At 35.0% G+C, this 13,763-nt stretch overlaps 1 protein-coding gene across 1 annotated transcript; it reads right to left on the bottom strand.

Moving 5' to 3' along the window:
• Positions 1-12,056: 12,056 nt before the first annotated feature.
• LOC106082666 (protein SMG9) lies at positions 12,057-13,604 on the bottom strand. Its single transcript, XM_013245319.2, has 2 exons — positions 13,483-13,604; positions 12,057-13,420 (listed from the first exon to the last, which is right to left on the bottom strand). Exons 1-2 carry the CDS (start codon positions 13,516-13,518, stop codon positions 12,092-12,094), a joined length of 1,365 nt encoding a protein of 454 aa, XP_013100773.1. The 5' UTR covers positions 13,519-13,604; the 3' UTR covers positions 12,057-12,091.
• Positions 13,605-13,763: the final 159 nt, after the last annotated feature.

Here is a 13,763-nt window from a genome sequence, read left to right on the forward strand (position 1 = left end):
CAATACTTTCTAGTAAGATCATAAGCCAGAGAAATCACAATAGTAAAATGGTATCACAAAACTCATTACGAAAACATTCCAAACATTCATGAAACATTTCGCCGGTATGTTGTTTCAAAACTCAAAAACCACCCACCCATTTAAGACGACATAATATCATCATGTACTAAGTAAATTTTGTTTTAATTGGTTTCTAAAGCAAAATTATTTGTAGATATAAAATAACCTGCAAAGGATATCAGAAGAATATTTAAGCTTTCAATAGGGGAAAAATTAGGGAGTAAATAAAATAAAGAACAAAATTATCGTTGAGGCAATAGTTTATGCTCTAAATGGAATTAATGACTATATTGTAAAATTCATAATCACTATAACGCTTACTGCTATTCAAAGCCCTATAGATTTAAACGTTAACGGCAACTGCCTCTATTAATACTTCTATGAATATCAGAGTAAGCCCAATTCAAGAAAACGTTGGATGGAAAAGGATAGTATTTGGAACAATTCCTGTATTTCGGTCATTAATATCAAAGACTTTTTCCTGGACAAATTGTCATGCCACGTTTTCTTGATATCTTTACGATTTCAACTGCACAGAAGGAAAAATCTTTATGGTATTAATGATTTGTGTCATAACATTTATGAAAAAAATATTTCAATTTCATCCCAATGAAACTTTTCATAACATTTACGAAACATGTTTCATAAAACCCATACATTTGGGTTCAATGGAAGATATCATAGCATTTTTAAAAATTAAATATATAATTTATGAAAAGTTTATAATTATATTATTTATATTATGAAAATATTCTTTACATGCATGAAACAAAATTTCATAAATATAGGAACGTTTTCATAAACTATTACACACTCAACCAAATTTGTTATTCAAAACAGCAAACAGGTTTGCTAAAACAGCAGTTTTTGTCTGCTGAAAATGGAAAAGCAGACATTTCTGCTATTTCAGCAAACATAGCGCTGCTGTATTATCAAACATTTCTTACTGCTATTTCGACTAAGTCTGCTGAAAAAAAATCTGTATGCTACTTTTTATGGTTTATGGCTAGAAATTTAGTTGGAAGAGATAATTTGTGGAATATTATTGTAAAGAAGCTACCTGATCCATCCATTGGTATACATTTCAAAATGTGCCTGAGCTAGTTAGCATTTTCGTTATTGCTCTACAAAAGTGCACATGACTGGCATGGCCTTTTGTATCTAAATTTAAAGAAAAAAGGTTATGGAAAGTATACATTCAGTGGTGATTATAAACATCCACTGATACACACATTTACATATGTGTTCTATTTTTCTTCTAACATCCTCGTCATAATTAAACAGCAGTCATTTTCAGCAAACAATATACTTTTCAGCAGTAAGCCTGCTACTCTGAAATTAAAGTACTACTGCTGTAATAGCAGAACTACTGCTACAATAGCAGCAATAAATTAACTACAGACAGTGTTTGCTATTTTAAATTTTACTGAAATTTATACAGTGGTATTTTAGAGCTTTCTATTATACCCTTTACACACCCAAAAATATATTTCGGATAATCCCTATTAAAAGACCATCGTAGCGCAGAGATTTGCATGTCCTCCTATGATGCTGAACGCCTGGGTTCGAATCCTGGCGAGAATATCAGATAAAATTCTCAGCGGAGGTTAACCCCTCCCAAAGCTGACGACATTAGTGAGATACTATGCCGTGTTAAAACTTCTCCCCAAAGAGGGGGTGTCACGACGTTCGGATTCGGCTATAAAAATGAGGCCCCTTATCATTGAGCTTAAAATTTAAATCGGCGATATATGAGATGTTTACCCCAGTTCCTTAGTAAAATGTTCATGGGCAAATTGCAATCCCTATTAACCCATTAATGTCTGATTTCCTTGTTCGATTTTGGTGAAATCTCATAAAATCATTGTTTTTAGCATTTATGTAGATGAAGGCCATTGTGGCGCAGAGGCATGTCCACCTATGACGCTGGACTTGAATTTCACCGGAAGTTCTAAGCCATTTTAAAATTTGTCCTCCCAGAGGTGTCGTCATTCGGAATGGTTAATAAAAAGGTGTTCATTATCATCAACCTATGTGAAAAGTTTTTTCTCTGGTCTGTAATGGAAAGTTTATGGCCAAATGGTAAAAATTACATTTCTAGGGAGCACCCCCGTTTTTTTCTCATGTTCTTTGGAATAACAGCATTGAATCCATATAAAGCTCATTTATTACCTGATTTCGTTGAAATATGGAACAGTTGGTATGAGACTTTTCGACGTCCGTGCCGAGTTTGGTCATGATCGGACCATATTTTGATGTAGGTTTTGCTATGGGTTCAAAAATGGAGAATCTTTCATTGGATTTTGATGAAATATGGGAAAAATATTGAGATTCCTTTGCAGGATATTGTCCGGCTTTAGACCGTTGTTTAATGCTTTCCATTCAAAAAATACTATAGCCAAAAAACATTTAAAGTCAACAAAAGTGTGTTTTTGCTAGAAACAACAAAGTACCGCGATTTCAATTTCGACCCAGAAATATCATCAGCGGGCGATGTCAAATGGATCATGGTGCTTTACAACCATCTCGATTGTAAAGCACAAATCTGAATTTGAACGGGGTAACACATTTGTTGTTGTTGTTTTGTAACATCATTGCATGTGGAGTAAGCGATCCTTTTCAAGCTCTTGTAGGTGAGCAAGCTCGTTCCGGTCCAAAGGATCAATCGCCGCGAGAACAGGGTGGCCATTGATTATTAAAAGGCGCCAATAACTCGTCTTGTCATATCGAGCATCAAAGACACTCGAGAGCCGGTACCGCCCGACCTCTCACTGAGACTCTCCGCTCGATACCGCTGATTGTCCGCGACTGCCGTTGCAGCTACTCCGTATGAAGCATTCCACTACCCGCAACCTGTGGACGCGCCTTGTAGCTTGCAAATAAGCTTCTCGTGGCAGCAATTAACACCACACAGATCAGACCTCAATGTTCCCAACATCCTGTGGCGGGTGCAAGATGGTGGATATTCATAGTTCAGCTCTTTACTTGTTTTGGTTCAAATATTGTGCAAACCAACATGGCATTTGAATGCCACAGTTGTTTTGTAAGTGTCACATCAATGTATATCATGTTGGTTGTTTCATTATTGCAACTTATGACAAACCGTTTTGTTTCCCAAGTCTTAGCACAATGAGCGTTAATGATGGCCTTGCACAGGACAATGGTTTTCAATGCAAGGCTTCAATAGACCTAAAGTGTTGCATCTTCAGGTCTTTAGAGTTGATCAAAACACTTGATGAATTGCGCTGAACTCCTAGGAATGCTTGTCATTGAGCTTAAACTCAAATCGTATTCATTGGTGTGAGAAAAGTAGCCTTACATATGCATTGATTTTCAATTTTTATACCCTCCACCATAGGATGGGGGTATACTAATTTCGTCATTCTATTTGTAACTACTCGAAATATTCGTCTGAGACCCCATGAAGTATATATATTCTTGATCGTCGTGCATTTTATGTCGATCTAGCCAAGTCCGTCCGTCTGTCCGTCCGTCCGTCTATCTGTCGAAAGCACACTAACTTTCAAAGGAGTAAAGCTAGCCGCTTGAAATTTTGCACAAATACTTCTTATTAGTGTAGGTCGGTTGGGATTGTAAATGGGCCTTATCGGTCCATGTTTTGATATAGCTGCCATATGAACCGATCTTGGGTCTTGACTTCTTGAGCCTCTAGAGGGCGCAATTCTTATCCGATTTGAATGAAATTGTGCACGAGGTGTTTTGTTATGATATCCAACAACAGTGCCAAGTATGGATCCAATTGGCCAATAATCTGATATATCTGCCATATAAACCGATCTTGGGTCTTGACTTCTTGAGCTTTTAGAGGACGCAATTCTTATCCGATTGGAATGAAAGCTTGCACGACGTGTTTTGCTATAACTTCCAATAACTGTGCTAAATTATGTATAAATCGGTCAATAACCTGATATAGCTGCCATATAAACACATCTTGGGTCTTGACTTCTTAAGCCTCTAGAGGGCGCAATTCTTATCCGATTTGAATGAAATTTGTATTCATAATTTGTATTTCTATGATTTATACGACGGATCCTCTCATGACCATCAACAGACGTCTTTATTATGTTCTGAATCGATCTATAGCCTGATACAGCTCCCATATAAATCGATCTCTCTATTTTACTTCTTGAGCCCCTAAAAGGGCGCAATTCTTATTCGAATTGGCTGGCATTTTACACAGGTCTCCAACATATAATTTAATTGTGATCTGAACCAGACCGGACTGTATCTTGAGCATATCTTTTCTTTTAACCCTTTTTTTTTGCCTAAGAAGAGATTCCGGCAAAAGAACTCAACAAATGCGCTCCATGGTGGAGGATATATAAGATTTGGCCCGGCCGAACTTAGCACGCTTTTATTTGTTTTAACTGTTTTCTCTTCATTTTTGGAAAGGTTACTTTGTGCACCCCAAGTTTTTCCCCTTTAAAGTATCTCCTCGGATGTTCTTTGCAAAAGTTATTTACATTTCATTACATTTTCCACGTGTATTCATTAATAATAGGGTTTTTTTAGAAAGAAGTTTCGTTTTTTTGCTAGAACAAAAAAAAAAAAACACACTCAACTCACAAACATTTTGTACATTGTTATTATATTTAGTTTAATAGTTAGTTTGATAGTTCATAGTTAGTTAGTTAGTCTTAAGGATATTTGTATATAGAAAAATAAATTAAATTAAGTAAGAAAAAATCAATTATACAAATATATATATATAGTCATAAAATATGTAACTGTTGTAAAATACATAAAGAATGTTAAAGAAATTGTGAAGGAATGATAGGCTCGTAAACTTCCCCTCGAAACAAAACACCCAGAATGGGGGTCAAAGCAAGACATTAACCAAAATACAAGAACAACAATGTAGACAATGATCATGGAACCTGATATCCAAGGTTTTTCATACATACATCTATAGCCTTAAGTCGAATTTAAGCAAAGAATGCGTAACCTTAAGACCCCTCCTACACCCATAAATGAAAAAGAAAATAGCAAAGAAATTCTTAACAGGATACAAGCAAAAAAAAAATTTAAAGGAAGCAGTGGCAGAAATGGAAAAAAGAAAACAAAACGAAGATGGCAGAAATAACCAAATACTAAACGTATATATAAAAAACATATTTACGATTAAATGATATTAACAAAAACAAAAATATATATATATACAGAAAACCCCTCCTCCTCCTTCTCCAGCTCTAGATTAGTTGTTAAATACGACGAAGAGAACAAATGAAAAAAAAATCATCCAAAATACGATTCGATTCAATGATTAACATTTTAGATCAAAATAATTATAAACAATTTAGCGAAGAACAACTAAAAACATATATAAACATTCATAGTTATACACAAAAACGAACACACACACACACACATTATATACAAAACAAATTCGTAGCTGATTTATGATATAGGATAACAATTATTCTAAGTATAAAAACAAAAGAAAATAAATTGAAATATAAAAAACAAAATGTTTATAAAACTCCAATTCTTGTTAGTGATTCAATTTTGATTATAACGAAACCAAGAAAGAAAGAAAAATAAAAACAAGCCACTTTTAAAAACCAACATTAAGAATTATTACTTTAAAAAATCTATTAAAAAACAAAAACAGAGTATACACTTCATATACCCAAAACAGACCAGACACCAGATATACCACAACAACCATACCCTCCCTCCATCATCGAAGAAAACTCCCCACATTTCTCCAAAAACAAAAAAAAGTGTAGTTAAAATTTAAAAGGAAGAATTTTTCAAAACAGCATCATAGACAACCGAAAAGAGATCAAGTGAAACCATTGAAAAAGAAGAGGAACACAAAAAGTTTTCTTTTTTAATCTTGTTGCCCCTTTCTACTCTTCAACTGGTTATCTACCCAAAATATCTATTTACCTATCTGTAAAAATTGTTAAAAACAAAACTAAAAAAAACCTTCAAATTCCCCGAAAAAACATCATAACCAACAGTGGAAACAACAAAAACTTAGTACTCAAATGCACAATTTCCATGCATGAAAAAGCGACATAAATCTGTCGGTATTGTAGTTATTTATACAAGCGATACACACAAATCATGTACTGCCATAGGTCCATTGTAAATCCTATTTCCTGGTTAATGTTGATACCGCCATTGGCAACATGTCTGTGAAATGATATTTTTTTTACTTTAAACAAAAAACAAACAAAAAATTGCATTTTAAAGGAAACCGAAGGCATTATGCTGTATTAGTTTTTAAGTTCCCTTAAGTGATGGAAGAAAGCAAAAAACATCCAAAAGAAGATATTTTCATCTACAATTACGTACATACAAGAAACCAAGCAACCAACCAACCAACCAACATACATGTTTATCGATAATGAAATTATAAGAAATTAATTATGTTAAAATTAAATGAGAAAAGAAACATGAAAAATTATAAAAAAATGAATAAAAACTAAAACAACTACGACGAACTGGAACATAAAAATGAAGAAAAATAAAACAGAAAAATTCCAATGAAAAAAATTAAAAACATATAAATTCAATGCGTTTTATTTATTAATCATCTTTTTTTAGTAACTTTTGCAAACAAAAACCAGTAAGGAAAGGCAAAAGTCGGGCGGTGCCGACTATACAATAATTTTAATTTTACAATGAAAATATAATGTTTTATTTTTAAACTATATAAATAGAAGTATAAATGGAATTTAACCATTAAAAGAAAAAAAGTAGCAGCTTTTACTTGAACATCATACTTCTTTAATTGGAGTATAAATCTCAATTCTATCATTAACAGTGATAAGCCGCTTTTTGGCTTCAATTAATCTTATACACCACCTAGTGTATGTAGTACTTTTTATATGTAGAACTTATCTCGAAATAAAGTCAGACTTTAATTTGAATACCAATTGAAATAGCAATTTAGAACCTTGTAAGATTTTCCTACCATAGGACAAATGATTTGGATTTCCACATCTTTAAAATGCCATATCTTTAATATGCCATATGGGAGTTATATCGAAACCTGTGCTAAATTTATTGACACCTACTGGGACATGAAATAGAACATCTTTTCACGCCCTATATTGCAGAGATGTGACCAAAATTGTGGATTTTACTGCCCTAAAAGTCCATATCGGATGAAAAATACACATTGGAGCTATATCTAAATTAGGAACGATTTTAATGAAATTTTACGCACGTACTGGAACGTCAGGCAAAATCGCATGAAAATTGTGGATTATACTGCCTTAAAAGGCCATATCGGATGAACAATATCTATGGGAGGTATATCTAAATTTAAAACGATTTTTATGAAATTTTGCACACATATGAGGACGTTAAATAAAGCACCCCATGCTGAATTTTGTGAAGATCGGACCTAAATTGTGGCTTCTACAGCCTTAACAGTTCAAATCGGATGAAAAATATATATGGAAGCTATATCTAAATCTGAACCGATTTTAATGAACCCGATTTGGACCAAATTCGGCACGGATATTGAGGGGTCCAATAAATACAAATCATTGTTCAATGTTATAGAGCAAAATATTGGTCTTTTTGGTAGCCATATCCAAATATATACCGATCTGAATCATATACGACACGGATGTCGAAAAGATTCCAGATATGTTAAGATCAGTCCGTCCAAAATTTGTGCAGATCCAAATCCGTGCCAAATTTTGTGCAGATCGGTTGAAAATTGTAGCTACTACGGCCATTTAAGTGCAAATCGGGAGGCACATCTATATGGGAACTATATCTAAATCTGGACCGATTTTTATGAAATTTTACACACATATGGAGACGTCAAATAAAACATCACATGCCAAATTTTGTAAAGATCGGTAAAAAATTTAGGCTTCGGATATCGGATGAAAGATATATATGGGAGCTATATCGTAATCTGGACCGATTTTCATGAAATTTTCCACACATATTAGGACGTCAAATAAAACAACTCGCTCAAAATATTTTACAGATCGGACTAAAACCGTGGCTTATGCAGCCTTAAAAGTTCAATCGGATGAAAGATATATATGGGAGCTATATCTAAATCTGGACCGATTTTCATGAAATTTTCCACACATATGTAAACCTCAAATAAAATACCCAATGCCGAATTTTGGAAAGAACGGACGAAAATCGTCTATTCTACGGCCTTAAAAAGACATATCGGATGAAAGATATATATGGTAGCTATATATAAATCTGAACCGATCTTTTTCAAAATCAAAAGCGTTTGTCCTTGGGCCAAAAAAGTGACATGTGCAAAATTTCGTGACAATCGGACAACAAATACGACCTGCATTTTGATTGCAAGAATACAAGGACTCACAGACGGATAGACGGACATGGCTAAATTGAATCAAATAGTGATTCTTAGTCGATCGGTAAACTTATTAATGGGTCTAGCTCTTCTCCTTCTTAGCGTTGCAAACAAATGCACAAATCTATAATATCCTGTACCACAGTGGTGGTGTAGGGTATAAAAAACCTTAACCTAAAAGTAAGTTGGCACGTATAATTTAAAAAAAATGTAAGCTTGACATGCTTTGCTTTAAGTATGAATTATCACAGAACAAGTAAATAGGCATTAAGTTCGTCCCGGCCGAACTTTGGATATCCACCACCTCAGGTGTATATGTAAACCCCCTTTCGCCACAATCTGGTCAAAATTGGATAACTTATGCACCCAAATTCGGCACGGACATTATGTGGTCTAATAAATATAAGACACACTTGAATTTTGTAAAATAAAAAATAAATAAAGCTTTTATGAACTTCAGACCTTTAACGAGCATATCGGTCTATATGACAGCTATATCTAAATATAATTCTATCTTTAACATATTAGGGTCGGATGGCGGGTGGCCTAAAACTACTCACTGTTTCAAATTTCAGCGAAATCGGATAAAAAAAAGGTTTTATGGGCTTCAAACCCTTAATCGGCAGATCGCTCTGTACTAAAGCTATATATAAATATTGTACGATACAAACCATACTTGGGACGGACGTCGGGAGACAACTCACTGTTTCCAATTTCAGCGAAATCGGTTAAAAATAAAGCTTTTAAGAGTTTCAGACACTTTATCGGCAGATCTGTCAATATGGCAGCTATATCTATATATAGTCCGATCTGAACCATATTTGGGTCCTATGTTGAGAGGCGTCAAACTACTCACTGTTTCAAATTTCAGCGAAATCGGATTGTGAATGTGCTTTTTATGGGGTCAGGACTTTAAATCGAGAGATTGGTCTATATGGCAGCTACATCCAAATCTTAGCCGATCTGGGCCAAATTGAAGAAGGATGTCGACTGCCGTAACACAACTCACTATCCCACATTTCAGCAAAATCGGATAATAAATGTGGCTTTTATGGGCCTAAGACCCTATATCGGTCTATATGGGGTCTATATCAAGATATAGTCCTATATAGCCCATCTTCGAACTAAACCTGCTTATGGACAAAAAAAATCTGTGCAAAGTTTTAGCTCGGACAGACGGACGGACATGGCTAGATTGTCTTAGATTTTTACGCTGATCGAGAATATATATACTTTATAGGGTCGGAAATGGAATGACAAAGTGAATATAGCACCAACCTTCGGTGGTTGGTATAAAAAAAAATAAAAATCGGTTTCAATCACGAAATTAATTATTCCAATTAATTTTTTAATTGCAATTGCTTCAATTTGCGAAAAGCGCGCTGTATTGAGCGCTCCCTCGATTTCGATGCACCATGGTTCACATATGTTAAACTCCTGGAACATGAATTTGAGGTTTATGTTTGGATCCATGATCACTCCTTAGAAACAAAACACCCCCGGGGATTTTTCCAAAAATGAAACGGAAAATATTATTCTCCGAATTTTTTTCCTCTATAAAATCAGCTGTTTTCAATGAATTCGTGAACGAATTGAGTGGCAAAGAAAAAAAGTTTGTGGTCTTGGCCGTTATTGTTTAATGGAAAAGGATTAAATTTTCAATCACATTTTATATATACAATTTTTTAGGATTCAATTAAAAAAATTATTGAATCAATTAATTTTTTAATTCAAAATTTCAATCAAAATAGTAAGGGAAAACTCAGATTCAATTAAAAAAAAATTATTGAATCAATTAATTTTTTCGCAATTGTAAACAATCCGGCCTCAATTAAAAAACGATTGATTCACTTAATTATTTAATTGAAAATATTTTTATTCTCAATTAATTTTTAATTGAAAAAATGTTCGTGATATTTTTTCTGTTTAGACTTAAATTGTGATACTACTGGAACAATAAAAACTAGTAGCTTTATTGTTTTGTCAAAATTTTATTTCATAGAAAATTTTGTAATATTTTTATAGAATATTTTGTAAAAATTTTATCTTTTTTAGAAAATTTTGTCAAAATTTTATTTCAAAAGAAAATTTGGCAAAAATTTTATTTCAAAAGAGAATTTTGCAAAATTTTATATCAAAAGAAAATTTGCAAAATTTTATTTTAAAAGAAATTTTGGCAAAATTTTATTTCGTCTTTTCGGTCTTAAAATCCATAATATTCCATTGCCGGCTTTTGAACATTGTTAATTGCTTTCTATCCAAAGAATAGCATAGCAAAAAACCTTGAAAAGTGAGCAGGAGTGTGGTGTTGCTAGAAGGATTTGACTGGCTATCCGTATCGCGGTTTCAAATTCGACCAAGAATTATAATCAGCGGACTATATCCACTATGGTGGTTTACATACCATCTTTACATAAAGCACATATCTGAATTTGAACAGGGTTCTTAAAGACGACTTGAACCATAAGTGCAGTAGGAAACAAGTAAAATCTTACTTCCCTTATTCAAATCCAACAATGCCAATAGCTACAAAGGCAAAAATCTTTTGCAAAACTCGTTTGCTCTTCGCACGGCGACCGCCCAAAGGGTTGATGCTGTATAGGCAGTGGCCTACACCACATACGACGTGCCATTCGTATGGTTTGTCTGTTTGCGCTTTCTTTTTCAGTAAACTTAAATCGCTTGCAGCTCCTTAAATACACGGACGATATCCCGTGTAATTATTTGATATGTGCGCAATCTGTTTCTCCAGAGATGAAATTCGACACTTCGTCGATATGGGAGTCGTACGAAAACGTGGTTAATATACGATGCGAATGTTAAGGACCAGTTATATGAACTGGGGCTCTGATAGGGTTCTTGACTGTACATTACAATGCTAAGATACTCTCCTCTCGTCAGTTATGGGCCTGATATGGGCTTAATCTCTTTTCCAAGTCGAACACATTGGACCTTTGGTCTCCGAGTGATGAAAGGCTCCCGGGTAGCCGGGTTGGTAGCGTGCTGGGATTGCTAGTGCGGGGATCGTGGGTTCAATTCCTACCATAGGTCTTGACAGTTTTTGTTGTTGTTGTTGTAGCAGTGTGTTGTACACTGAGGGAGCAGCCCTTACCGATGAAAAACTTCATCGGCTAAATCCGGTACATACAACCGACCAAGCCTTGGTTTGTCGCTACTGTGGTATCACAATGAACTTAAAATTGTCTACGTGAGTCTGTAAAGGACTGTCACTATTACCTCACCCACGTCTTCGAAAAAAACGGCTAGAAATCGAGTTTCATAGCTCTGTGTACTTGCAAATACAAAATTTGACCATGAGCATTTCACTAAGGCACAGGGGGACAACTTCTCACATATCATAATGTCCGATTTAAGTTTTAAGCTCAATGGGTCATAGAACCTTACATAACCTAAGACTACAACATATGTACATATATATAGGGGTTCGATGGGCTTAAGAAACTTAGAATTTAACTTGGCGTAGAACCTATTAAAGTAACTTTAAATGAAATGTATTCAATTTGGTTCTGCTCAATTTCTAAAATAAAGGATTAAAATGAATAAATCAAACTTACCCAAAACAATCTTTGGTCATTGAGCTTGCGAATTGCGATTTTCCCTTATGTGTGAGCTTGTGATTTTTCCCTACATGTAGTTCGGCATGCAATTGCTGAGGGATTTTCTTCTATTTGTTTATTGTTTTCACCAAATTTCATCCTTAAAGCTATTTGAATTGCTAGTGCCTGCACCAATATTACCTTTCTCATTTGCTGCCGCATCCAAATGTTTACGTTGTATATCTTCATAGGTGTTAAAGAAGAAATTATGATTGTCTTGTGAAACTTTTGTTAGCCAATCGAACCACATCTCCTCGTTTAATTCTGTGGGACCCACATGCATGGGATTACGTGGTGTGGTGAATACTTCAGTGCGAAATTTTTTCACTATATCCAATAGCGAAGCATGAAACGTAGTCGCTGTCTCCGATTTGATTTCAGGAAACAAAAACATATTCACTTCACGATCCACATCAGTGCCACGATTCTTTTTATTCTTTTGGCTAACCTGCTGCTGTTGGGTAGGCATGATAAAAGCTTCACTTGTCTGTCCTTTGAATATACGCAACTTGGAGTCCTTAAAGAAAGCCCTCAGCATTTGCTCTTGGCAAGCTTGGCTGGCTGGAGTGAAATCTAAGCGTTTGGCACGGTTTTTTACAAAAAGCACATTGGGGAAATAGTCATGCAAAAATGGCTTAACATCTTGCGAGGGCTTCATCAGTTCCGCAAAGCGTATCAGATTCAAGAAACTCAAATTGAAGTAATCATCCTGAACAACAATAATCAAATGGCATACGGACATAAGCATAATTACACTGTCCAGGTCTTCCAGTTCATTGGTGATCATGTCTTTCTTATATGCATTCGACATTACAGGTGGTGTATCCAAAAGGATCATTCGGTCAGAGGTAATGAACAGGTGAGTGGATTCCGTGCGAGAACGGGCGGAGCATTTGGCGATTTTTAATTTAGTGGGGAATGTACTATCCTCTTCAACGAATACTTTGCGATAGTAATCAAAATCATGCAATTCATTGGCTAATAGATTTAATATGGTCGATTTACCCACACCTTGAGTGCCCACAACACCGACAACTAAGAAATCTGTATTGGTTTTCATTAAGAGCTTTTTGGTGCCCACATTAATGGTGCCAGTGGAAGAGATCACAGTGGCCGGTCTGCTCATTTGATAGACCGTCTCCACTGAGGGATTACTTGTCGTTTCACTACTCGATGCTGATGCCGATGCTGCGATGTTTGAGTGTTGTTGATCCCTGGCTACGTTGGGACTCATTGTGGGACTTTGCGTGTTGGATTTTTGAAATATTATCGTTTTATGCGGAACCTGAGAATTCGACGTTGAGTGTTCGGAATTTCTCGAATAGGACGAGCTGGAAGGTGTGCTATCCGAATCATGTTTATCTGGTTTATTTGATTTTAACAAAATTTTGGGCTGAACTACAGGCTTTTCATCCTACAAATATATTGGGACTTTCTATAGAAAACAAGTGGAATATTTTTATGGGGAATACGTACCTTGGGCTTTCTATAACGACGCCTTCTATCGGACATATCTGTATTGTGGAAAATTTGCTCACTTTTAAACACTTTATTTAAGACCAATTTGTTGAAACTAAAGACCGCTTTATTTGGGCTCAGCTGATTGCAACAAGGAGCCTTGTCACAAATTGCTCGGCATTTTGACAACCTAAGAGACGTTTACAACTAAAGATTAATCGATCAATCATATGAGAAATAATAAATTTAATTGTGTGTTCGTGAACTCAAAAATATACATGAATTGTTATTGGATCCAG

The sequence above is a fragment of the Stomoxys calcitrans genome, chromosome 4, assembly GCF_963082655.1.
Source record: "Stomoxys calcitrans chromosome 4, idStoCalc2.1, whole genome shotgun sequence".
NCBI classification, from domain to species: Eukaryota; Metazoa; Arthropoda; class Insecta; order Diptera; family Muscidae; genus Stomoxys; species Stomoxys calcitrans.